General features: G+C 30.6%; 1 protein-coding gene across 1 annotated transcript; it reads right to left on the reverse strand.

Annotated features, from left to right (window-relative positions):
* Positions 1 to 51: 51 nt before the first annotated feature.
* LOC8264293 (isoleucine--tRNA ligase, cytoplasmic) lies at positions 52 to 16,195 on the reverse strand. The gene is made up of 27 exons (XM_002529708.4): positions 15,543 to 16,195; positions 14,931 to 14,996; positions 14,697 to 14,840; positions 14,109 to 14,302; positions 13,316 to 13,481; positions 12,631 to 12,744; positions 12,219 to 12,316; positions 10,603 to 10,681; positions 10,120 to 10,278; positions 9,388 to 9,477; positions 8,377 to 8,510; positions 7,636 to 7,795; positions 7,381 to 7,464; positions 7,078 to 7,290; positions 6,215 to 6,340; positions 4,922 to 5,059; positions 4,422 to 4,525; positions 4,255 to 4,318; positions 3,488 to 3,576; positions 3,264 to 3,405; positions 2,626 to 2,689; positions 2,476 to 2,543; positions 2,059 to 2,181; positions 1,384 to 1,449; positions 680 to 791; positions 446 to 537; positions 52 to 343 (listed from the first exon to the last, which is right to left on the reverse strand). Exons 1-27 carry the CDS (start codon positions 16,074 to 16,076, stop codon positions 239 to 241), a joined length of 3,528 nt encoding a protein of 1,175 aa, XP_002529754.1. The 5' UTR covers positions 16,077 to 16,195; the 3' UTR covers positions 52 to 238.
* Positions 16,196 to 27,032: the final 10,837 nt, after the last annotated feature.

A 27,032-nucleotide genomic window follows, 5' to 3' on the forward strand; every position in this document is an offset into this window, starting at 1 on the left:
AGCAGCAAACACCAGGTTGGATGAACTACGTCAGAAACCAAACACAAGATCTGGAATTGGTTCTCCACAATACATGTTATTAAATTAATCATGAAGTATATATAATTACCTATATCTGTACAAGAAATAAGTTAAAAAAAATACATTCATGATTACAGCTTTTCTGCACCTATCTCTTTGACAGGATGAACAACAAAATCAACCAAAAATAAATCCAGAATCAGTTCTAGGAGTCAAATTACCCACTTCTTGTTCTCAAAAAGTAGTCGCCAACAGTCAAAAATAAATGTTCGCCCAATACCACATCAGCAGCTGGCTGATTTTCAATGCAATCAACTGTTATCTGAAGAATAGAAAAATCCCATGAGAGAAGCACTAAATATGGTTAATATTGTATTAGCCATGACTCCAGAAATAAACTTTGAGCAAAAAGGTAGGAACAAACCTTGCCATTTCTTTGCTGAAATTCTGACCTCAAATTTGAATGATCCCTAGACAGCAAGTAGGTTTCCAGACCTTTTGCAAATTTTGTGTTTCCTGCAGCCATGTATGAATGTCAGAGCAGTGGACGAAAAAAATATATAAACACTCAACTACGGCTTTTGTTGAAGCAACCCAAACCAGAGAGAGAAAGAGAGAGTCAAGTGAAATAAAGGCAAGAAATGAGAGAAGAAGCAACCTGCATATAATGTAAGAATAGCATCCGATTTAAACACCAGAGCAGCTCTTGCCAAATAAATGGTGAAAGACAACTCATAAATATGATGATAACTCTCCTCGCCAATTACAACCTGCAATTGGGAAGAAACTATTTGAAAAATGCAAGCAGGCCTCATAAACTCTCCCCATTGTGTCCAACCTCAGGTTTTTGTTTCTATTTATATGAGAAACAAAATTACTTGAACTACACAACTACCTACAAAGACATCTTATTCTTCTTCAAGTAAATCAATAAAGAATTAAATGCATAAAAGAAAGCAACCCCCATCATTCCATATAAATAATGGCAGAAACTGGCTTTTTAACTTGGCTTAGCACACCCATATATCCAAGCAAATAAATAAAAGAATTCAAATCATAAAAAATAAAAGCAAACTTTAAAGATGTCAGAGTAGCATATAGATGTAGACAAAACATTAGTTCCTTAGAAAAATCCAAAAAACCATCATTGGCAACTGCAATATTTTGGACATTAAACGAAAGAGATTACTTACAGCACTTGATCCTACTCTGAAGAACTCAGGCCACTTGCACAACCATGTAGAGTTCAAATCATATTTAAATTTGATGATATATTTTTAAATGATTAATAGCTTGAACTGACAGTAAAAAACATATGAAGATTCCTCAAACTGAAATTGCAGTTCACTCAATGCAACTTACCGCTTCTGGAGGCATCATGGTAGACGATAGCAATGGAGATCCAATTGCATCCTTAATATATTGCTCCTGCATGAAAAGAATACATAAATCCAGTTGAATACACTTCGGCGAAGACCTGAGATCACTTCTAAACATCATACACTTAGAATTAACAAGCTGATTTTGTAAAAGTACATAATGAGACCTCTGGGATGATAAGATTCATAACATTTTAGACATGTAATGCAGCTGCCCCAGAGGCAGAACTACTAAACACAGCCGAAAGCTATCTAACTTAATCGAGGTCAAAGACCCCAAAAAAGAATTCCACATATGTTGTTTCTATAAGATAGGTTACAAGCAATACATAAATGCAAAATGTGTCACTGGATAGCCATGTAAACTAAAACAAATGACTCCTAAAAAAAGTTAGGCTACTCCCATTTTGCTTGCTACTACCATGCTTTTTCACTTTGTTGTTTCTACCTGCCTTGTAAATTTAATGGAGCAAAAGGATCAAGGGGAAGAAAAAAGAAAACATTAGTTGAGAAAATTAAACTTTTAATCTCGAACAGTGAAATATCTACAATTTACTAATGTTTTCAAGACTCGCTATAATTAGTATCAAGGAATATGATGCGTATCAACATAGAGCACATGAATATGTATACGTATATTTTAGAGAGAAGAAGATACCTGTGAATTGAGAACTCTTCCTAATTTTGATTTATCGTCATCCAAAGATTCAAAGTAAACATCCACCACATCAGTAGGTTCAAGGGCAACTTTTTTCCGCAGCTTCTGAATCCTATTAACAACCTACAGGATACAAGGTTCAGCTTTATTAGAAATAAACCATCTTTGATAAACAGCAAAAAACGGATAGCATGAGTATAAGTACAGTAGGAAGACATGGAATTAAAGGATTTAAAATACATAATAAATAGGGATTCATAGTTATGCATACATGTCCATACCAAGAAAAGAGAGAACTTTTGGTGTTTGGAGCATAATAGAACAATGAAAACAGCAGAAGTACTATTTTAAAAAACTGAACAAAATAAAACAAGCATATCCATGTGTAATGAAGAATGCCAAGCAGTTGCAAGATACCTCACGAGCGACACCAGCCTCGTACAATGATTCATCCGGACGCAGATCCATAATCACCAAAACATCGCCTAAGACATTTGAAAGAAACATTTAAGGCATTATACCTGTACCATGAAAGTGATTTAACTGAATACAATCAGTGATTCCTACCATCTCCAGCAGCATCTATCTCCTTCTCTGTCAGACCATCAGGACGTTTGAATTCCCGAACAACCTATAAGTCCCAAACGAAAGAAAAATAAGTAAATAAACATCATGCCAGTCAATACATCTCAAGAGGAATAAAATAAAGATTCAAAAAAATTTGAAAAGAAAATATATAAAATGAACAATTTAAAGAAAATTAGGGCTTCTCTTAAGAATCAGCTCGAGGTGGTTAATATCCAGTATGGGCCCTATAGGGATTCATAAAATCACAACCTTACCACTGATATTAGAAACTAAATGCTAGATATTTAAACACCACCAGTTCAGGGACTCGCAAAACGACACAAGAAGGAAAACAATAAAATTATATTGCTATATAGAAATCATATGACAACTTGGAAGTGTCTAAAGATGTTTTTTCTTTCCATCAGAATATCTCATTGCAAGAAAATCATTCCCATCTTCAATCACATGAAAGAAACTTTAACCTTCTATTAGCTAAAAAATTAAGTGTTCCTAAGGAAAGCTATGCTGCTTCTCAAAACATACCCCTTATACACGTACATTCCGTGAACATCAAATGTTAACAGTAAACCAGAAAAAAAAAAAAAAAAAAAGAAGAAGAAGAAGAAAAGATGCACCTTGATGTCAGCCAGCTTTAGATTGTGTGAAGCAATAGTAACTTCTCCAGCTTCCTCAAATGCTAAGATATCTTTCTGAGACATAGCTTTAATTTCTTTTGCAACAACTCCCATTGCTTTTCCAAGTCGCTTACCTAGCAAACTAATAAAGATAACCATATAGAAGTTTAATCCAAGCACAGACCAGTAGTACAAATCCTTCAGACCAGAAACAATTTGCATACCTGAACTCAGGTTCAGCACGTAGAGAAGCATACTTCAGAGTATCAACACATGGAATGAGAGATCTCACATTGAGTTCCTCCAATACATACTACCACACAAATAGAATGCATCAATCATAAAGCTGAAACAATTAATGATAATGAAAAGCACAACTCACAGCATACCTGTTATTAGCTACAATTATTATATACTTCATAACAGAGACTATTACAAATTGGATCCTAAACAAAAGAGACAATTTGTATATCCAACATATCCTATATTTTGATTTGATGCACCAAAGATATCTCTGATACTACTGAAACAGCAAAACTTCAGCAAGAACTGTTCAAAATTGTATCAAGCTTACAATCAGTAACATTAATGCCAACTGCGCTCAAGCTGGCTTTACATTAAGCTTGCCCATCAAAAACATTTGCCAGACGAACAGTAAAATGGCGAGCAGGAAATTTCATTGTAATTTGTAAATTATTCAAAATAAATATAACAAAAGAAAGAAAGAATTATCTAGGACCAAAACACCAGGCAAGAAGATATATACAATATCAAGTAATACAATTTAGGTTCACAAAATAGTACCTCTTCACTATTAAAAGATGATTGTTAAGCTCATAACACTTAATCATTAAATGCCAACCGACTATCAGCAGGAGAACCAGTAGTCTAGATAATACATTAATCAGACAGAAATCTAGACAAAATGATCATTAAAGAGAAATCATTTCCTCATAAATTGATGAACTTCAAGGCAATTTTATTTACAAACCTCTTTTAGTTTTCCAGCTATATCATCAAGAAAGTCTGCATCATGATGAACTACTATCATCTCTCTGCAGTTTTAAAAAGAATAACATGATAGAGATCATTAGTTAGGGAAAAATAAACAATAAGTTAAAACAATGTAGTAAGGAAACTAAATGAACAGATGAGCACCTCAATGGAGATTTCAAGGGCTTATAGTGCCTCTCACGGATATTACGTGCAAGATCAATAATGGTCATCATCCTTGAAACACTTTGTTCAATTCGTTCATCCCTCTGCAATGGCATTAAGAGAATTAAAACGACGAGCAAGAAATTGGCCTAGTCTCAAGTTAAAAGAAAAAGAATAGTAAACTATAAACTCTAGAATAGGCTATAAAATCGTTCAAGTAACGAGTGGCCACAAATTTCATCCAGAAAATAAGGCCCGTATTGGGTATAAATGTTTTTCAGTGAAATTCAACATAAATGATTTGAAGTTAATTTCAAAAACACATAATTCATTAGACTTCTTTTAGAAAAGTTGGCTTCTCCAACTGCGCAAAAAGAAAATCGCTCCAGAATCTTAATAAATAAACAGCATAGAAATCTAAACTGACCACATTAGCAGGTTTTTGAACCATAGTTTATAAAACATTTTTATTAGAGCTACAGATAGAAGATGAAAAATACCTCTCCCTCTTCTTGAGGAAAACTGCAGTAGTGAATGCTTTCCTCTGCTCCACTAGAAACTTTCCGCATATTTTGATATAGAACTTCTGTGAAGAATGGCGTGAATGGCGACATCACCTTGCAAGATGTTAGAAGCACCTGAAAACCAACAACACAAGCTACATGTAATGCTAATTGAATTGCAATATATGTTTTTCTCATAAATACCAGAATAACCAAGAACCAAATCATATTATAATTATAAGAAGAAAAAGAAAGAACCATATGCAAATTAAGAAAAGTGAAGAAGTATATCTAGATTAAAAAAAAAAAAGCATCATATTGAAATTAACAGATGAATAATTACATCAAAGTGAAAAGGAGTCAAAAGGTCAAAAGCAAGAAGAAATTACAAAAATTTAAGCAATTGTTTTCTAAGGCCTTAAGATTTCTTTAAAAATAAAAATTGAGGGCAATTACGTCAGTACAATTAGCAGAGATATTAATATAAGATTGTAATTTTTGATAATAGCAGTCCCAAACTAAAGTTCTAGATAAACCCCAAGGATAAAGGAGATGTAATCATCTCTCATAGAGGTGAAGTAAACAAATCCAAGAAAGAGCTAAAGGTGGCACCAACTAAAGAAATGCAACAACATTATATTCCAGAGGAAGAATCTCAAATTCAACCGTGAAAAAATACACATTATCTACCACCTCCAACTTGCAAATTTACTAGAATAGGAGCTATGATTTCAATACCACCCCTTCCTTTAGTTCAGATAATTGGATCTGCAGGCTTTGATTTCAAAAACACAGATACCACATTGACCCAAAACTAGATAAATAAATAAATGAATATCAATTATAATAATGATAGATCAAAATCAAACAACTCAGTTTATATATTCAAAATGAAACTTCTGGTATTATACAAGTTGCATTCAAATTGGATAGGTAAGAACTTAGTTATGTTCGACATCATACCATGCTAAAATTTCACCCACAAAAATAGAGTACATGAGCCAAAAAGAAATAAAGAAGCAATCAGGAACAGCTTACCACATGCCTATTAAGTGAAACAAGATATGGACTTTAATGGCTCACAACTTAATCATAAGCATAGAACCAAACCAGGATGCATGAGAATTAACTACAGGCCCATACCACACATGTTGATGATAATTACTTCAGGTCAGCATAACCAGTTATCACAACCATAACCAGTGCATGTATGATCAGTACCATGCATGATGCACCATGAGGTCTAATATAGCACTCTAACACGTGATACTAAAATTGCTATCAACATACACTGTAAAGAGTCGACAGAGCAGTCCGGCAATCTTCTTCCCCAATACGGCCTTTTAATCTCTTGCGGTTGAATCGCACATATATGTTTGTAAGGTTGTCAAGAAACTTCAAGAGATATGGAACCACCTGGAAAGGATACAAGTAGATGATATGAATACATCCCACCACACATGAGAAATTACAGATCTAAACTCAACTTTCATCTTTAAGTCCACTTTTTAGCTGTTTCAATTTCAAAAGAAGAATCACTACATTCAGTTGCAGAGTCAGAGGCAGAGGCAGGATTGAGACTTTAATTGGTGTTTTTATATGCTTCAGAACATAAACATAATTTTGTAATCCATATTTAGGGGTGGCTAGTGACCAGACAAACTACTAATCACTATAATTCAATGTCTTCATAAAGTTTTTTCTTCATGTTTATAGCATAAAAAGGTTCAAACATCTCAATTTTTCCTTTCATCCCAAAGACTTGAAAAAACCAAAATAAATTTCAGAATAAAAGTTCATTGTTTCCATATGTAAATCACATGCAGACTGCAGACTAGTAAATTACAAATTAAAATAAAAAACTAGAAGAGTCGAGAAAAAAATTTAGAATACATCAATATATCAACCATGCATATCATTAATTATTTACCACACATAAGTGCAAAGACTTTTAATATTTTTATTATTTGATGGCAGACTATTGATTGACATACTTAACAGTCTTCAAGCGTTTTTGGTCTGGGTGTTGGGGGGTGAGAGGCCCCCTCCATGCAACCCCACACACCCATCCTGCTTGTAGATTTGCCAATATAAAGTCTATTTAAGAAACTTATGATAAGAACAGCAGTATAATTGCTTAAAAGGCAGCTAACCGTGTAAAGTCGGTAACCATCCATTTCCTGGCGCACAAAATGAACAAGACTTTGAGTGGCTGAGTTGATCCACCGATCTAACACATTAGATGAGTTTTGAAGTTTTCCAAAATCAAGGGGTGTGAATGGCGCAAGCCCTTCAACCTCAAGCCTCTTAGCATTTTGTACCAAAAACCTATATGCATTATACCATGGAAGGAATACATCTTTGACCTGGAAAAAACGCATATTAACTTAGACGGAGAACTTCATCTGCGAACACCAGTTATATCCAGAATATTTAAGTAACGAGACAAAACTCACGACACTGTAAACTCCTTCCTTTTTGAAACGCAAGGTTTCAGCACGCACAACTGGAGAGTTAATAAGATATAATCGTAATGCGTCCTGGACATAAGGGCAAAAAAGGAAAAGGTCATACATAATCCTTAACAAAGTGGGAAAGAAAATAATAGCCAACTCCACAGTATAACCAAAAATCACAAAAGAAAAATTAAAAAAGAGAAGAAAAATTATGAAATGAACATTGAGAGACATGACATAGTTTCAAGGACTTACAGCTCCAAAGTCATCTATAACTTCCATTGGTGATGGATAGTTTTTTAGTTTTTTGCTCATCTTTTTTCCATCCTCTGCTAGGACCAGTCCATTGCAAACAAGATTCTTAAATGCAGGCTTGCCAAATAATGCAGTAGACAACACCATAAGTGTATAGAACCTGCAATGAAAAATAGATTGTCTACAAATTTAGTTATCCCTAAAGAAGATTATCTCTCAGAGTCTACAGACAAGAAAGTGAATAAGCCCTGATTTCCCATAGGTACTCAAGTTCTAAGAAATTGAGAAAAAAAAAATTTCAGAAAACCAATCCAAGAAAATAGGAATGCAACAAATACATATTTGAAATCTCTAAGGTACAACTTCATGGCCTATGGATCTTTTTTCCTCCTGCTGGCAAATGATCACAAGGGCATGGTTTTGAGCACAAGAATTTGACATAATTTCTATGGAATGGATGGTAAATCGCCACAATTAAACCAGAATTCTCATATCTCTAAGTATAACTCAATTTATAACGTTCCCTAGGAATTATGAAGTTGCCTTGAAGCCTAGATTTACATGTATATGGATATGATATTAGATATGGTACATTTTCGTGGGTTGAACTCATCCACCTTCCAGGACCTAAAAAGATATCTCTGTCATATGACTGTCCAAATATCTTTATCTATCCCAGATGCTTTTGTAAAGTTGGGAGTCAACTAGACATTAATTCAGATCTGAAATTAAGGAACCAACCATCCACGAGTTTGATCTAGCCCTTCAGCAATAAATTGCCCAGGAAAACTTTTCTCAAAAAGCTCAATGTTCTCAAATGGATAATGGATATAAGCATAAGGCATTGACCCACTCTCAAACCAGCAATCAAATACCTGCAACAATAAAACCATGTGTCAATAATATTATAAAAAGCATAATTCTGAAGTGAAATATAACATAAATACCATCCACGACTGCAGCAATACACATACATAGATTAAATCAGGGAAGGAAACATGCTTCAAAGACCGATTCAGATTCATAGATAAATTGTTAAGTTTTTTTCCATGATTGGATGTGCTCGTAACCTCCAAGGTCAATAAATCAGCCATAAAAAGATATGGACCTCTTTTTCTTTTTTACAGAAACCAAACTTTTGATCAAAAAGACCTGGTAGATAATCTCATTTAAATTTCAGAAGAGTTGGGGAAAGTAGGCAGACAGATAATTTCACTATGAATCCATATCTTTGACCATTCAATTTCACTATCATCCAGCCATTTTTCCTAGGGGTTAAGGGACGCAGTGAATACTTCAGGTTAGGGGTGGTAACAGGACGCGCTTTGCAACTTTGCCCAGCTCTCACAAAATTAATTTCACAAGCATCAAAAGTGGCCGCCTGTGACTAGAAAGTTCATCTTAACCCTCTGATGCTTACAAACTCAAATGTGTTAAAAACTGTCACTTAAGAAATTGATTCGCACTCCCATCCTCTTTTAAGGGCCACTTCCATATACTGCTTCTATTGAAAGGCGCCATTATGCCAAGCAGATAGCAGTGCAGTGACTTTGGGCTGGACATACATGTGAACTTATTAGCAAGGATGGTGTCTAGAAACACATATTAAAGTATATTTGTTTCAAACCATGAATCCTGCCTAAACTAAATTTGGGTCAAAATAAGGAGTTTTAAGTGTTGCATCTTAAAACAACATTATAAGGTATCATCAAAGAATAAAAAAATACAGCACACCCAGATATAATAGCTTACATCATCTACTCGTCGAAGCACACCAAATTCAGGACCACGACTTGATGGGATAGTTATATGATCGATATGATGCCGATGCAGATCAAACACCTGGAAAATGATGCATAGACAAAAACAGACAATAAGACTTACATAATTGTAATAAAATGTCAGTTTAAAAGTTAGAAAGCTAATACAGCAAGGTAGACAAGCACGGAATCTAGAAACAACACCATTGCCCCCATAAATATATGGAAGATTAAGGCCAATGGATGGAACATTGAAACTTAAATAGATCATCAAAAAAACTAGAGGTTTATAGAACTAAACTAGCTGTATGGCTGAAACATTAGAAGCATCCATATAAAAAGTTTGTGTGCCAGGATCACTGGCACAAGAATTCTGTGGGACATAATGATCAAGGAAATTCACGCTTTAGCTGAGAAACAAATGAACTAAAATATGCCAATAGTGCTCAAGAACAACAAAATCAACTATATTAGCAACATGAGTTCTGTAATTCCAGAGCCATGACCAACTAGTTGAGTTTTATAGTTTCACCAGCATGCCGCCCAATTTAAGCAAGAATCTCTTATGGACATTATTAGTAGGGAGAAAATAGAAGTGGACTATTTGTATTTCAAAAGAATAAATGCTAAACCATATAATATAATAATAAATTTATGAACCACATCCAAAAAAGAATAATAATATGGCAAGAGGGTCAGGGAGAGAGAGAGAGAGAGAGCAAACCTTAATACCAGAAAGCTTTTCAAGTTTAGCAACAGAGTCCATGACAATTACTTCTTCACCATCCTGACTGATCCACACAGGAAGAGGAGTTCCCCAAAATCGACTTCTACTAACAGCCCAATCTCTTGCATTTTCCAGCCAATTGTGAAATCGCTTTTCCTGTAATTATAACCGAACGGGGGAAAGAGTCTACATATCAGAAATTGATTGGAAACACTAGATAATAATCAAACAACTCTGTAATAGCACTAAACTAAATTGATTAGAAATATTAGATAATAACCAAAAGAACTCCATAATAGCACTAAACTAAACACCTATCAAATTCAGTTAAACTGAGACAAAGGGGAGAGCATCATCAAAAAGATAGATAAAAAGTTCAGTGACTGACTATGAAGTGGAGTAGCAACTTGTGTATTTTACAATAATGCAAAGACAACCAAAACTCTGCTTTCTGCTATAAGAGGGAGGAGTTGATCTAACCTTCACATAATCAGGAACCCAATATGTCTGTTTGTTGTTTTCTAGCAACTGCACTTTAAGTTCCTCTACTCTAACAAACCTAGACACAGAATTTATCAGAAGAGCTCAAGATGAGGATCATAAAGCCAAATAATATGATTAACACAGAAGAATCCTACCGTATGCAGAATCTAAGAATTCATCCATATGCAGAACCAAAGAATCATTGTTAACGTAATAACATAAAATGACTTTAATTGAAATGTACAAAAGAATGGAGAATACAAATTAAGCAAAAAATATTTATACCATATGACAAATCAAGAATTTTAAATCTCAAAGCTGGAATATAATATCAGCAATGAACTAGAAATGCAAATGTTTCCAAAAAATAGACAAAAGCCAAGACAAATTTAATGAGGAATAAATAAACAAGAAATCAAAAAGATTTTCCCAAAAGAAACGAACAACAGTCAGCTGTTACTAAAGTAAGTAATGAAAAAAATCCTCAATTATTTCCAACGTTCCATAATTAGAAACGTATACTCTGCAGAAAGAATCGTATGTGACCAAATAGTAAACCGAGAAACATAAATTCAGATCAAGCCATAATGATAGGATTTCAAATAGAGAAAACAGCCAAGAAAAAGAGAAAATTTTAAAAATAAAATAAAGAGAAAGAAAAAAAAAAAAAAGAATTTTTCACAACCTTGGCCAATTTGATTTTATCACTCATGACAATCATCTTTAACATTTGTAATAATTACAGCCACTTTAATGAAGGAGTCTGGCAATTTAAATGTGGACTCGTATATAGCAAGTTCATTTTGCAATGTTAATAACATTTAACGTACTTGCTAAATGCTTTCTTTTCTAAACTGTAACTATATTCTTATAACATCAATCATTGCATTTATTTTTGGAGATAAATTAATATTTTACATTTATCACCATGACAAAGAACAAATATAAAAAAAAAAACAATTAAGAGTGCTAAGCAATCTATCGATACATGGGTACATCATATAGTCACTAGTTCACTGTAACTGTTACCAATCTATGGCAGCCACATTAGATAAATTACAAGATTCGGAATATTGTGCAAAGATCAAAAGTTTCTTTAGCCTTTCAAATATTGGTTGTTTCTTTAGCCTTTCAAATATTGGTTATCTCTTTGACATTGGTGTTTCAGAACATGAACTATGAGATATAACTCATAAAGATAAATAATCAGAATAAAATAACAAAATCTTTCAAGACAACAATTGAGTTGCATGACAGGAAAAAAACTATTCTTCAAACTTTAAAAGGCGATTGAGACAAAATAATTGAATAGCTAGAGCTAAAAAAAAAAAAAGAATACACTCGTCTTGAACTAAATTTCAGGCTTCGGAAAACCCCATATAGGCATTGGGCAACAAAAGATTTTGAATACCAAGTACAATTATGAATATTAAACAGGGCCGAACTATCATCTTAAAAATGTCAAAGATGAGTCCTTGCATAATTCAGCAAACACAAAATGATTCTTGCGTGTGTTGATTCATACATGTATAGGGGCTTCAAAAAATAAAATAAAAGAACAGCTGCATGACCATTATAATGGAAACAAATACAGTTAAAGTTAGAAAGCTTACCAGCTTGGAACAGCTCTATAAATAAGAGGAGTATCTGATCTCCAACAGAAGGGATAAGAGTGCGTGAAGGTACCAGACTTAACAAGCCTGCCTTTTGCCTGAGTCATTCAATGACATAAGAAAATGATTAATGGCATAAAAATAACCAAATTGCTCACTAAAAAGATCCTAGAATTTGACCTCTCCTTCATTTAGCCATCATATGCTTTTCTCAAATCCTTCCTTAAACTCTTTTAAGCATTATACTTGTAGCCTCTGCTGGCTCCATTTTAATTCATTAGCTATATGCTAACATGACATTTAAAAGATAATGACAAAGAAATGGGTGGTTTAAGCATCTCTTTCTCTCTTCACACATAAGGACAAAGCAAAGCTACTTGAAAACTCCACATCAACTTAACCAGAGTCTCACCTTCACTGCTTCAATGATATCTTTATCTGCATCCTTGACATAACGCCCGCTAAATTCAGTAATTCTTTCAGCAAAGCATCCATCATCATCGACAGCTACAATCAAATTCTCTCCCTACAATACCAACAAAATTATTAAAAGAGAGTGAAATAAAAAAAATTGAAGAATGGATATTAGCACTGCAAGAGAAAGGATAAATTTAACCAGGAGTATAGAAAGTAAAAGTGGACAATAGAAAACCTAAAAGGAAATAGGAGACCAAAACTATGAATTCTCAAGTTTAGGCATATTACTGCCAGACTTGAAAGAATAAGTCAAAGTGAGAAAACATATCAAACATCTTCGAACTGTATACTTGTAACTGAAAGATATTGGATTCTATAAAACCAGAATCCTTGAGCTCAGTTGCTGTTTTCTAATGCCATATGTTTTCATTAATGTCAACCAAGTTCAGATCCCATTCCCTTAGGCTACACCAAGGAATTGTCCACACTCCAAAAATTAGTCAGCTTTAACAGGGGTCCTCACAGAAGACAGAACCATGGCACTTCATTTGAAAGGAAAAGGCAACCAACTTATTCTATATTATCTGGCTATACATCTTAAAAAAAGAAATCAACCAGAATTTGTTTTGAAAGCTTATAATCAAGTGACTGAGACCTGTTTATAGCATAATAGCACAAACCTTGTTGATTATTTGATTTTCAATGCAAACACGGTAATCATCTTCACCAAATGCCGGAGCACAATGAACAATTCCAGTACCACTATCATCAGTCACATAATTGTCCGCAACAACTCTAAAGGCCGTGTTGGAGAAATCTGAGAAGAAATTAAATAATGGCACATACCTGCATGCATTCTCTCAGAAATTTAACACTGTCCACAACATCCCGTCTATTGGCATATATTAAATTATTTAAATGAAAGCAACAACAAGCACCATATCATGCTAACATAAATTCTGTCAGTGAAAAATTTATACACATAAAATGTTTAAGAGAACACTACTGATAGGGAAAACGATCTTACAGAATTAAACTGCTTGTTTTGAAATTTCTGAAAAAAGGAACTTGTTTCAAGTTTTATTGAACTGAATCATTTTGTTTGAAATTCGGTTACTTTGCAGAATTCAGTTTATTTGGCAAAATTTAACCATTTTGTACCACCGAAAAACCAATAAAAAGTGGATGGAAAATAATTACGTAGCTTTCACAATGTTTATGTCTATTCTTAAACTTAAAAATATCCCTCTACTCCAATATCCTGGTTGAGAAAAGAATGGGGATTCTATACAAGAGTCCTTTTCTTCATCCAAATAACAAATTTTGATTTAACTCTAATGTAAGCACTTTTTTCATCAACCCAGTACTAACTGAATTCAATTTAGTTACTCTTAACAGGATGAAAGTAATATGCAGGCTGCTTATAGTACAGGTTCCAGGAATTCGAAATGCATAAAAAATGAGTAGACTCACTTCTTTTTCACCAGTTCATTGCCCTTTACTTTCTCTAACAACTCAAATGAATCCATCAAGTTTTCAGTTTTCCCACCCTTAGTTTTTCCACCAGCAGGTCCATTTACTGCACTTGATTTTGGCTTCTCGGTAGGAAGAGCTGACAACCTAGATTCAGCAACCACATACACTTTTCCAGTGTACTTGTTACGAACCTGGATTTTATTTTTCACCGAATATTAGAAATTCAAGTACACCAACTACCATAATCTTATAAACAAATTATAATGGTGAACTAAAAGAATACACATAACACGATTTCAAGTTCTAGTCTTTCGAAGACTCATGCATGTGAACCTTATGCTTTAACTTGCTCTGCAATAGTAATAGAGCTCAAGCAATGTCCAGATTCATGCATCAAAGAACCCAAGAAGAGAAAATTAATAACTGTATTATCCAACTCAAGATCGCATACACAATAATCAAAAGAAGTGGCTTTAACTCGGAATATTTTGCAGCCTAAGATATTCACAATTGAAAGGAAATATTGAATTTCCGAATCATCAAATTCAAATAAGTAACACCAACAACAAATAAAAGATAACTAACCTTGACATAGTCAAAATTCCCATTAACACAAAGGGCAAGATTACTAGGCAAGGTCCATGGGGTTGTTGTCCAGGCAACAAAGGCTGCATTATGTGGGTCATCAACAATTGGAAATGCCACCATTATCTCAGGGTCTGGAACATCCTGTGTTACTCAAAGGAGTTAGAAAAGATACATAACAGTTAAAAATAAGATGGCAGGAGTTCAGCAAAAGAAAAAGCATTTGTCACAAACCTTATAATTCTGACCAGCTTCAAAATTAGACAGGACAGTTTTGCAACCAGTACTGTATGGCATAACCTATAAAGAAAAGTCAACATATTGTAAATATCATCAATGGTCCATTTTAAATGATAACAATGAGAATACCAAAATATCGCCTACAAAAGATTGTGCTTTTAACACATCAACAATAAGGAATTCGAAAGTCTAAAAACGCAAAAAGTTAATTCAGTTAACACAATGCAGTCAGTTATTATGTTTGAAAAGGTTATAATTGCTAAATTCAATTGTTTCAACTTTAGAAATAACAAATAAATAAATGAAGCAAAAGCATTTTGAAAGATAGAAAATTATCCGACTGGTGATGTGATTTGCACAAATTCTGTTTACTGAACTTTTCACGTCATTTTATTCAAAAAATGCGTAAAATAAAAATGAAATCTAAATCCAAAGATAACCCTGAAACACCATAGGAAATGAATTCAACTTAGCATTGCCAATTATAGAAGGAAACAAAATCTCACATATTACTTTTACAATAAATTGAGTCTGCAAGAATATCATAACTTTATATGCTATAGAATCACAAGAAATGAAAAGCAAAAAAAAAAAAAAAAAACTAACCTTAAACCCCTTATAAACAAGACCTTTATCGAAAAGCTGATAGAAAACCCACCAAACACTTTCCATAAACTTCAAATCCATAGTTTTATAGTCATTCTTAAAATCAATCCACCTCCCAGTTCTAGTAATAACTTTCTCCCATTCACCAACATACCTAGTAACAATACTCCTACACTCCTCATTATACTTATCAATTCCCATTTTCAAAACCTCATCTCTTCTCTGAATCCCTAGTTTCCTATCAATCTCATTTTCCACTGGCAATCCATGGCAGTCCCAACCGAACCGCCGGGTCACATGGTGGCCTCTCATGGTCTGATATCGGGTCACAATGTCCTTGATCGTTCCGGCTAAGATGTGGCCATAGTGTGGAAGTCCGGTGGCGAAGGGTGGACCGTCATAGAAGATGTATTCGGGTAGAGATTCGGTTCGGGATAATTGAGTTTCGAATGCTTTGATTTCTGACCAGAAAGATAAGATTTTTTCTTCTTGGTTTGGAAATGAGAAGTCTTTTCCTTCGCAGACTTCCTCCATTGTTGCCGATGGAGGGAGATGTCAAGGACTAGGGTTTTTCTTGATGGTGGCGGAGAGAAAAATGAAACGAGAAAGAGATACAGTGAATCAATAAAAGGGTTTAAGACTTACAGCTAACGCGACAGTTATTCGCTTGGCTAGTTGACACGGTTGTTTTGTATTCATCCTTTCTAATTTCAATTTTTATATATTTTTATTTTCAAAAATCTAAGAATTATTTTTATAAGAAGTAAAATAGATGGTTTTTGTAAAAACAAGTTGAAGAAAAACCGTTTATAGACATTAAGAATATTAATATATCACATTAAAAGAATTTAAATTTATTTTTCAATATCAAAATCCAATTTAAAACTGAATTACTTTTAAAAATTTAATATGCAATCGGTTAATTATTTAATTTAATTTATCTATATATTTAGATATAAATAATAAAATATGGAAATCTTAATACATAAAAAAATTTTACTTCACATATAAATATTATGTTGATATAATTCTAAAACTTTTAGAATTAATATATTTAGTTTAATTACATATTACTATTTACTCTATAATTAGTAATATAATTTTAATCTAGAAAAATACCATTTGAAAATTAGTAATATAATTAAATAGTTATATCTAAATTTTAAGCATTTATTATGTTTCTAATATTAATTTATAATCATATTTAATTAATATATTAATTAATAAACTAAATAATTTTCTAATTTTATATGGCATATATTATAAATTATTTTTTTGATGAATAGTTATTTTATGTAACTAATGTAGTATCGATTATCAAATTATTTAATTTAAATTTAAAATTTAAAATTTAAATATTTGTAATTATTTAAATAATAGTAATAGTTATACGATATGCAAACAAATATTTTAAATCTTATATCTATTATTAAATTTAATATATATTTTTTAAAGTTTGGACAGTTTAATGTTACAAATTAAAAGTTAAAAACTTTAGTGATATTAGCCTCGAAATTCATAAAAAATAAAGGTAATTTAGCTAAAAATTGAAGAAGAAAATGATAAAGATTTGATCAAAATTAAAGAAAAAAGAAAATGAAAGTAACAATACAGAGAATGTTTGATAGCTGCTAGAAAACAATCGGTAATTTGTTAGTTTTCGAAAATTATATTAAATTTTTTAATAATTTTTTTAAACAACTATTAATAATTGTTAGGATATTTCATTTTAAAATAACTACAAAATTGAAGTTCTTGAAAAATAATTATTTTATATATAGATCAATAGACTAGATTAATTATTTTAATTTTAGTTGTTATTCTTTCCATTTTAACCTATCTCATATGTTTAATTCATATTAGATTAATTATTTAATATGTATATAATAAAAATGTTTAATTCGTTAAATTATAATACTATGTCATATGTTATTATTAAAAGTAAGATTTTATACTATTAAATTATTAACAGCAGCTGCTAGCTATTGACAAGAACAACAGTTTAATCAAAGAGTTTATAAGACAAATCTAAAAGACATCAATGGTGTCAAAATCCAATTAAAAGGGAGCTGGATCATAAAAGTCAAACATTACAAGATGAATATCTCAATTAAAGACAAAAAAAATAAAGGATCAGGCTTCTTGAGGACCACGTTTCTCTTTCTCATTAATCCCATTTGCTGAGGATTTTCCCATGAACTATTTATTTATATTTTTATTCAAAAAGCATTGACATAAAATAATAAAAATTATTTTTTATCTTAACTAAAATTCTGAATTCGAGTCTTAAATATATAATTATATTTAAATTTTTAAAATAATATTTAATTATTCATAAAAATTCTTATTTATTTCTTTACTCATTATAAGAACAATTTATAAAAACTTATGAATTTACAAAATTCTACCGTGTAAAATGGGATTTTAAGATTTTAAAACTTGTAGAACTGTAACAGATAAGTTGGTTTCATAGTCAATTCAGACAAGGAATTTTCTATTGTTGTAACAAAAAATCTATATGAAATTTCTTCATTCAAACCATCTCGTATTATATAAATAACGTCCATATGGACTAAACCAAGTTTCTCATAAGCATAACATTTCCTTGCATAGCAAATAATAATTAATAATTTTTGGATTATGAATATATATCCATTCTCTTACTTGAGAGATAAGAATGGACTTGATATATATATATATTAATTTCTGAGATTTAAAATTTTTTTAATACGTGTATTTAATTTTTGATACATAAGATTTTTATTTTGACATATGTACTATTTTTGACACATAAAATTCAAGTTTATGTGTAATTTTATACTTTTTTCTATTAATTTATTAAATAATAAGTTACATTTCTAATTAAATACCCATTTTAATCCTAAAAAATAAAATATTACTATAAATTAGTTTTCTAATTAGATAATAATTATTCTAAAAAATAGCATATATTAATTATAATTTAATATTCTATTTTAAAAGTTCTAATTACTTAACATGTTCTTTTTTCTCATTAATTATTAATTTAAAATAATTAATTTAAGAAAATTCATTTACAAAATATAATAGACATTGAATAGAAAAAAATTAATGCTCGATATTTATGCATTATTTAGTTTTCCATACGTGATACCGATGTACTTTCTCCATTCCATTATAAATGTTTTTTTTTCAATTAGAAAACTTCAATTATCTATCATTTTATATATCAAATGCAATATTAATTTTTTTATTTTATCCTTAGGTTTAATAGGTGTAATAAATTCTGGAATATCTATAAAAGGATAAATTAGTCTAATTTAGCTAATTTTTTTTATAATTAACCCTATTAAATATTTTCTTAATCCGAGTGAATTATTAAAAAGCAGCAGTTATAATAGAATGGAGAAAGTACTATCAGTTTTAAAAATGGAAAGGAAATAAAAAAATTATAACTATAAAAGAAATATTTTTCTTTTTTCTTAGATTCAATTTTTCTTTTTTCTTTAATTTAAGATATAAATAATTGCATAAATTTTAAAGTTTTAAGCTTTATTAAATCAAAATAAATTATTGTTTACTCCTGTTAGTATAATTTTCATGACTCATATATTATTTATCACTCAGTTTCCAGTTTGATAATATGAAATTTGAATAATGTTATAAATTATTTAACTATTTGACAATAATCTTATGGTTATTAATTTGTTATACTTTAGATACGCTATAATATTTATATAATATATGTAAAAGGATAAGAAAATAAATATTTTAATTAATTATTTGACTTATATTTAAAATATAAAATTACATTTTAATAAATAATGTGATTAAAATAAAAATATTACAAAAATAAAAAAAATATTAATTTTATTATTGTATCCATAATTTATTCTTTTATGATTAAGTTTTTTTCTTGAGATGTAAATTAATTACCAAATGATATGACATTATATTGTCCATTTGATAATATTGCAAGATCAAACGATTCATCAAACGATAAAAGGTTGGACTCTTGAAATTAGAGATAAGATGTTCAACTATTGAAACTAGATCAATATTTTCTTTATTTATTTTTCAAGTCTTATTCCGTTGAATATTTAATAATTAATTTTATTTAGATAAAATCATAATTAGATTCCTGAATTTAGTATTTTTTGTAATTACTATTTAAAACGATGGTATCACCAAGCCTTTAAGTTAATAAATGTTTACGCGTGTTTTATAAGCGTTGATAAAATCGTGTATAAACACTTATTTAATAATAAAATTATAAATATAGAATTGCAAGAGACATAATTGGGCCTCTGAACTTTAACTTTTTATAATTAAAACCCTCATATTTGAATGGAATCGAAATCTATGTATGTGTGCCACATGTGCCGATCAAAGAATATGCCTATCATTATTATCATAAACTTGGTAATGTGAAGCGGGATTGTAGGAAATTGCAGAATAAAAAGGCACAATTAGCTCATGTTGCAATCAATAATGATACCTCTAAAAAAATTATGCTATATGCAGATAATACACCAAGTTCACTAAGTACCAGGATTCATTGAAATCTCAATCTACTTCTATTATTACTATTGTTGAGTAAGGTAAACCTAATACATGTCTTATTTCCTCATCTTCCAAATGGGCCATTAACTCTGGTGCCGTAGATCGCATGACAAGTACTCTAGTATGTTTTCTACCTTGCAATCACATTCTAATATTACTTTAGCAAATGGGTCCACGTCTTTAATTATTAGGTCTGACACAATTATTCCCCCTTTATCACTTCCATTGTCATATATTCTTAGTTTACCTCAAGTATCTAATTCTTTCCGAATTATTTTTTGTCTCAAGATCTTATGACGAAGAAGATTATTGGTAAAGAACATGAGCTTGGAGCTATATCCTTGATACATAAGTAATAAGATACAAGTTTTGTTCTGGAGTAGTTGCCCCGTTTGAAGCACACTATTGGTTCGATCATCCTTCCTTTTCCGTGTTAAAGAAATTATGTCCTTAATTTCAGAGTCTATCTCCATTCGAGTGTGAGTCATGTTAGTTTGCTAAACATCACCGTCTTAATTCAAGTATAAGAGTCAATAAACGAGCTAATGCTCCTTTTGAATTAGTTCATTCATATGTTTGGGTCCTTCTCTAATCACATCCAAAACTGGATTTAAGTATTTTGTTACTTTGTTGATGACTACTCTCGAATGACATGGTTATATTTCATGAAAAATCGTTCCAAGGTGTTTTCTCATTTTTCCACCTTATGTGTTGAGATTAACACTCAATTTAATGTGTCTGTTTAAACTCTGCAAAGTGATAATGCTAAGGAATATTTATCTAAAAAATTTCAAAATTAAATGATTCAAAATGGAATTCTTCATCAAACTTCTTGTGTTGATACACCATTTCAAAATGGAGTTGCCGAGCAAAAAAATAAACTTCCTTTATAAACTGCAAGAGCTTTATTGTTCCAAATGTAGGTTCCTAAAACCTTTTGGGCTAATGTTGTTTCCACAACTTGTTTTCTGATAAACCATATGTCATCTTTTGTTCTTCATAGTGAGGCACCATATTATATTCTTTTCCAAACAAACTATTATTAATTATTGACCCTAGAACATTTGGGTGTACTTGTTTTGTTTTAAATGTTCGTCCATATGTCACAAAGTTAGATCTCAAATCTTTAAAAAACATGTTTCTTGGTTATTCTCGTGTTCAAAAGGGATATAAATGTTATTGTCCAACGCTTAACAGGTACCTTGTATCTGATGATGTCATTTTCTTCGAAAATATTCCATTTTCTCTGTCTGGTTCTTATACAAGTTAGAGGGAGGATGATGATTTGCTTATCTACACTATCACATCCTCGGTCTCTACTAAATGTATCTCCTAAGCACAAGCCTTTATATAGTACAAGTGTATTCTTAGCGAATGACTTCTCTTGACTCAAGTCTTGAACCAGCTCCTTTATCGTTAGATCCGGTCTCTTAAGATGATTTTTCTTTTGCGTCTTACAATCATTTGTCCTTCATTTTATTCTTTCACTGCTTTTCTATATCCTGTTTATGTTTCTAAAACTATTAAGAAAGCACTTTCCATCCTGGATGGTATAGTGCTATGGATTAAGGAAATAAATGCCTTAGAGGATAATGTTATGTGGACTTTAGTGGATTTATATGCAAGTAAGAAAGCTATTGGTTATAAGTGGGTATTTGCAATTAAAGTGAATCCCGATAGGTCAATTGCTCGAATAAAAGCATTAGTTTCTTGCTACAAGATATGCTCAGACTTATGGAGTAGATTATTCTAACACTTTTTCCCATGTTGCTAAGTTAACTTCTGTCAGGTTGTTGATCTCTCTGGCAACCACTTGTTATTGGCCTTTGCATCAGTTAGATATCAAGAATGACTTTCTTCATGGAGATCTTTCAGAGGAAGTATATAGAGAGACCTTCTAGTTTTGTTGCTTAAAAGGGGTATGGGAAAGTTTATCAACTTTGAAAATCTTTGTACGGCCTGAAATAAAGTGCCCGGGCTTGGTTTGGAAAGTTTAGCCATGCGGTTGAAAGGTTTGGAATGCAAAAAAGCAAATTTGATTACTTTGTCATTTAAAAACAGTTTAAAGTTGACATAAGTTTGTTAGTAGTTTATATGGATGACATTGTCATTACTGGGAATGATGCTATGGGAATCTCTTCACTTAAGTCCTTTCTTCACACTCAATTTCACATGAAAGATTTAGGAAAGCTAAAGTACTTTTTAATGTTGAAGTCACAAGGAAAAAAGGTATCTTTCTATCCTAGAGGAAATATGTTCTTGACTTATTGACTGAGACAAGAAATTTAGGAGCAAAGCCATCTAGTGCTCCAATGATTCCTAATATGCAACTTAGAAAAGATGGTGAGCTACTTGAACGCGGCTGCAATAGTTATAACAAAAATTGAAAAAATATTTCCCTTTAATTGGCGACTATCAAAAAAATCAGAAAATGTTATGAAATTTATATTAACAACATTCAGTATAAGTTCAAGGCACATAAGGTTCAGAAAATATAGAAGAGTAGTTAGGAAGTTAAATTATATAATGGTAACTCATCCATATATTGCATGCTCTGTTAGTGTTGTAAGTCAATTTATGTCATCTTCAACAATCCATCATTGGACAACTTTGAAACATATTTCGTGTTACTTGAAAGGAGCACTTAGACGTGGTATTTTGTATACAAATCATGGACACACTCGTATTTAATATTTTGAGATGTAGATTAGGTAGGTTCCAAGATGGATATAAGATCTGTATCACGATATTGTATTTTTGTTGGAGGTAACTTGATTTCAAGTAAGAGTAAAAAGCAAACAATTGTATATTGTTCTAGACAAAAAAAGAATATCGAGCTATAATACAGTTTGTGTATGAAATAATATTGATATATAAGCTCTTGACTGAAATAGGTCTTAAGATTTCAATTCCAACCAAATTATGATATGATAACCAAGCTGCTCTTCATATTGCATCCAATCTCGTGTTCTAGGACGAAACACATCAAAATTGTTTGTCTTTTTATTCGCGAAGAGATCCAACAAGGATTGATTTCTATTGGATATGTGAAGACAAGAGAACAATTGGGAGATATTTTCATAAAAACTCTAAAAATGAGCCAGATTATTTTTATAACAACCTGAGCATAATCTATATACTTCAGCTTGAAGAAAAGTGTTATAGCTTATATAGGAAAATATATATATAGCTTAATTATATGAGACTAATCGTCACAACCCCGTAACATGCTAACCAACAGACATTAACCAGGTAGCATACAAGCGTCGTAGATTATATACTACATGTAAATAGGTCAATATCCAGATTGTTAAGAATCAAGACATAAGGTTATTAATATATAAACATATGATTATACTTAAACATCATTTAATAAATATTCAAAACATCTTCTTATGCCTTACAAGACACACTTCCATATACATCATATAACTGCATACAAAATGCATCAGGAGGAGACTCCACAAAACTGACCAAACCTGAAAAAACTGCTAAAAGCTAGATTTCAGATACAACCAACAGATGCACTACTATTTACAAACTTGAAAAGAAAAATTTTAGAGAGGGGTGAGCCTCCAGCTTAGTAAATAAATAATCAACATAATCTATATCACATACACTTAATACAATTTCCACCCAATCACATAACTTACCATGATTCATAATTTAGGCATAAATTCATACCATTGTACTCAATTCATTACAACCCTCATAAAAAAGAATACAATTCAACAATTATGGTTAGTTCTCACGGCTTGTTGGTCCCCTTTAATGTACTGCTCCGCCTTATCCTCACCTATCGCACACGTAAGCTACTCTGCCTCATCCTCACATATTACACACTTTTATAGCCTCTCTAGGCTTTAGCCTCCCAAGGCTTTATATATATATATATATATATATATATATATATATATATATATATATATATATATTTTTTTTTCACAAGGGAATCGACCATTCACATGCACATATGCAATTAACATCACAATTCAATCATTTCACTTATATCATATTCAAGCAATAACAATTGTTCCACTCAACACCAAGCATTTTCATCTCATTTATTTAAACATAACATAATATTAAACTAACACAATCATTCGTGGAACATTTGATTAAATATATGAATATAGCAAATATTAACTATTTACTTACTCAAAATACACTTATTCCTTCAACATAGAAGAACCTCCTTTCTCCACAACTTCCTTTCTAGGCCTTTGAGTTCCTGTTAACACATTCATCAATTCACATTTCCTGCACATTACAAATATTCATGTAAATGCTAGTTCTAATGCATTACAAGATCATCCTTTCTCTAATTCATAGATCTAACTCTTCCTCTAAGACTCTCAATTACTGTTTTAATATCATATAAATATGTTCTATTTAGCTATTTACCAATTTAACTCAAATTAACATAAAATAAATTGCATAAAACTAATCTCTAACATCTCTGTTTTCTAGACAAAATTTAGTACCAAAGTATATTTATTGCTAGGCAAAATTGGCTTAATACAAAAATCTCGTATTAAATAGACATATACTTTTATGTGTCTAGTTTCATCTGCAAGAAGAATTACTCAATTCTGACTTCTATAGATTTAATTATTCCCAAATTACTGAGCAAGGGTCATATAGCTAGTTGTACCCGAGTAATAATCTGTTTGCTCAATTTAAGCAACTAAAACGGTAAAAATAGTAAAATCACAAAACTAAAAGTTATAGAGGACTCTTCAAAATTTCCGTAGACACCAATTAAGCTTAATTTGGACTTATATAATGCATGTTATGCCTAAAATACAGAACATCTAGGTTGTTGGAATTTTGACAGTTCTCTGTTTTGATATACTTAAACTTAAATCAAGCTTAATCTCTATGCAATCATTCAATACTCTACTAATTCATGATAATCAGATCTTTAATTAATCAATGAAAGCATCAATTGAAGTTTTCCCAATTTGTAATCAAGAACCTAATGACAAATTAATAATACTCAAGTAACAACTCACAAATTTCAGCTTTTGGGTTGCTAATATGCTAAAATCCTTTAGCTTTAGCTTGGCTTCTTCAATAGTTGGTAAAATCTTATCTTAATCTTAAGTTTTTCTAGGTATTTCACTCATCTCTCTTGTTTCAAATTTTGAGTTTTTGGCCATGTACGAATTTTAGAGAAATGAAGAGGTAAAATGAGCTTGCTCATGGTTCCAATTTTCAAGATTCATCTCTCAATGCCACCACCTACTTAAACTAGTTTTATCATCCTAAGTTAATTCTTATACACAGGTACTAACTTTTAATTGTATCTTTTAAGTCCAATTTATTTACCCAACCTTCAACTATTGGTTCAATTAAGTCTTAAGGCTTAATACACATGACCCAAGTACTTAATCAACTTATCTAAATTAATAATCTAATATCATGCTTCTTATTCTCTACTTATAATTAATATATATCTATTCTCATAAAATAAAAATATTATTAATATATCATCATATGCCCAATGATTAAATGTAAATGCACATAACAAGTATGATGAGAAAATGCAGGCGTTACACTAGTTGATGACTTATAAAAAAAAAAAATATATATATATATATATATATATATATATATGTCTCCGTGTGTGCGCACTATTGTAGTGGATAATAAGTATTTCTCCTCTCAAATAATGTTTACACAAATAAAGTCCTATATTTTGTATATTAAATAATAACTATAGAATTCACTCCAAATAAAATTAATATTGCACTTTAAATAATTTATAATAAACGAATTCATAAAAATAAAAAAGATGAGAAAACAATAAATAAAATAATTAAACTCATGAAATTTAATACCTTATTAATGTAGATTTTCTTTTGGATTCTACATATTTTATTAGAATCTAGTTTATTTATGTTAAAATTTTATCAATTAATGAGTTAGAATTCCAAATGAACGTTTATTCCAATTAAATACATAAATATTAGATTTAGAAATCAATTTTACAAATTTTTTCATTTCAATCAAACACAATATAAGAAGAATTAGCATTTTTCACAAAATTCTCTCTAATAATTAATAATCATAAATCTTTTCAATTTTAAATATTAAATAATAAAAGTATTAATTATCTAAATTTCTTAAAAATTTATTAAATAATATAATTATTAATTTATTAAATATTAAACATATAATATGATCAAATATAGGAATTTTTATAATTATTAATAAATATTTGTGTACATTAATCGTAAAATTAAAGTAAAATATAACAACTACGTCATATCAAGTTAAAATCAACTCAAATTCATTTAATTAATAATAACATATAAAACATATACTAACAACACATAAAATTAGAATAGTAATTCTTTTGTTATTATTATTTTTTTAAAAGTGAAAAAGAAATTGTTCTTAAAAATTACTAAAATTCTTAAAAAAGTTCATACATATATATCTCTTATTTAAAAATTAAAACGAAACTATTTTTCATTTTTCACTTCTAACACTTGTATCAAAATAGCATAGAAGTTTTTACTTTACTTTCAAATTTTATAAAATCATAAGTATATATTCTCTGATAATATCCTTTTAAAAGAAATTAAATCTAGCTAAAATGTAATTCTATTTTCAAATTAGGAATTAAGAAAATAAATTTAATTTTAAAAATAAATTATAATTATAGGGGCATTTAAATATAAATTATAGTAAAATTGCTTTAATAGTCTTTGAATGATGGGAATGACTATGGAACTTAAATTTGATTTTAACAAGAAATTCTAAGGCTGAAAAATTCAGATTCAAACAAAAACAAAAACAATAGTATTCAAACATAAATACGGTCCAACTAATAACTGAACCTTCTTTATCTCTTTCACATCATTCACATGGACTATATTAATTCCTTAATTAATTTCCCAAAATTTCAGCTTTCTAATTCTTACACGTTTATGTATTAAA

Source organism: Ricinus communis, chromosome 8, assembly GCF_019578655.1.
Source record: "Ricinus communis isolate WT05 ecotype wild-type chromosome 8, ASM1957865v1, whole genome shotgun sequence".
Classification (NCBI taxonomy): Eukaryota; Viridiplantae; Streptophyta; class Magnoliopsida; order Malpighiales; family Euphorbiaceae; genus Ricinus; species Ricinus communis.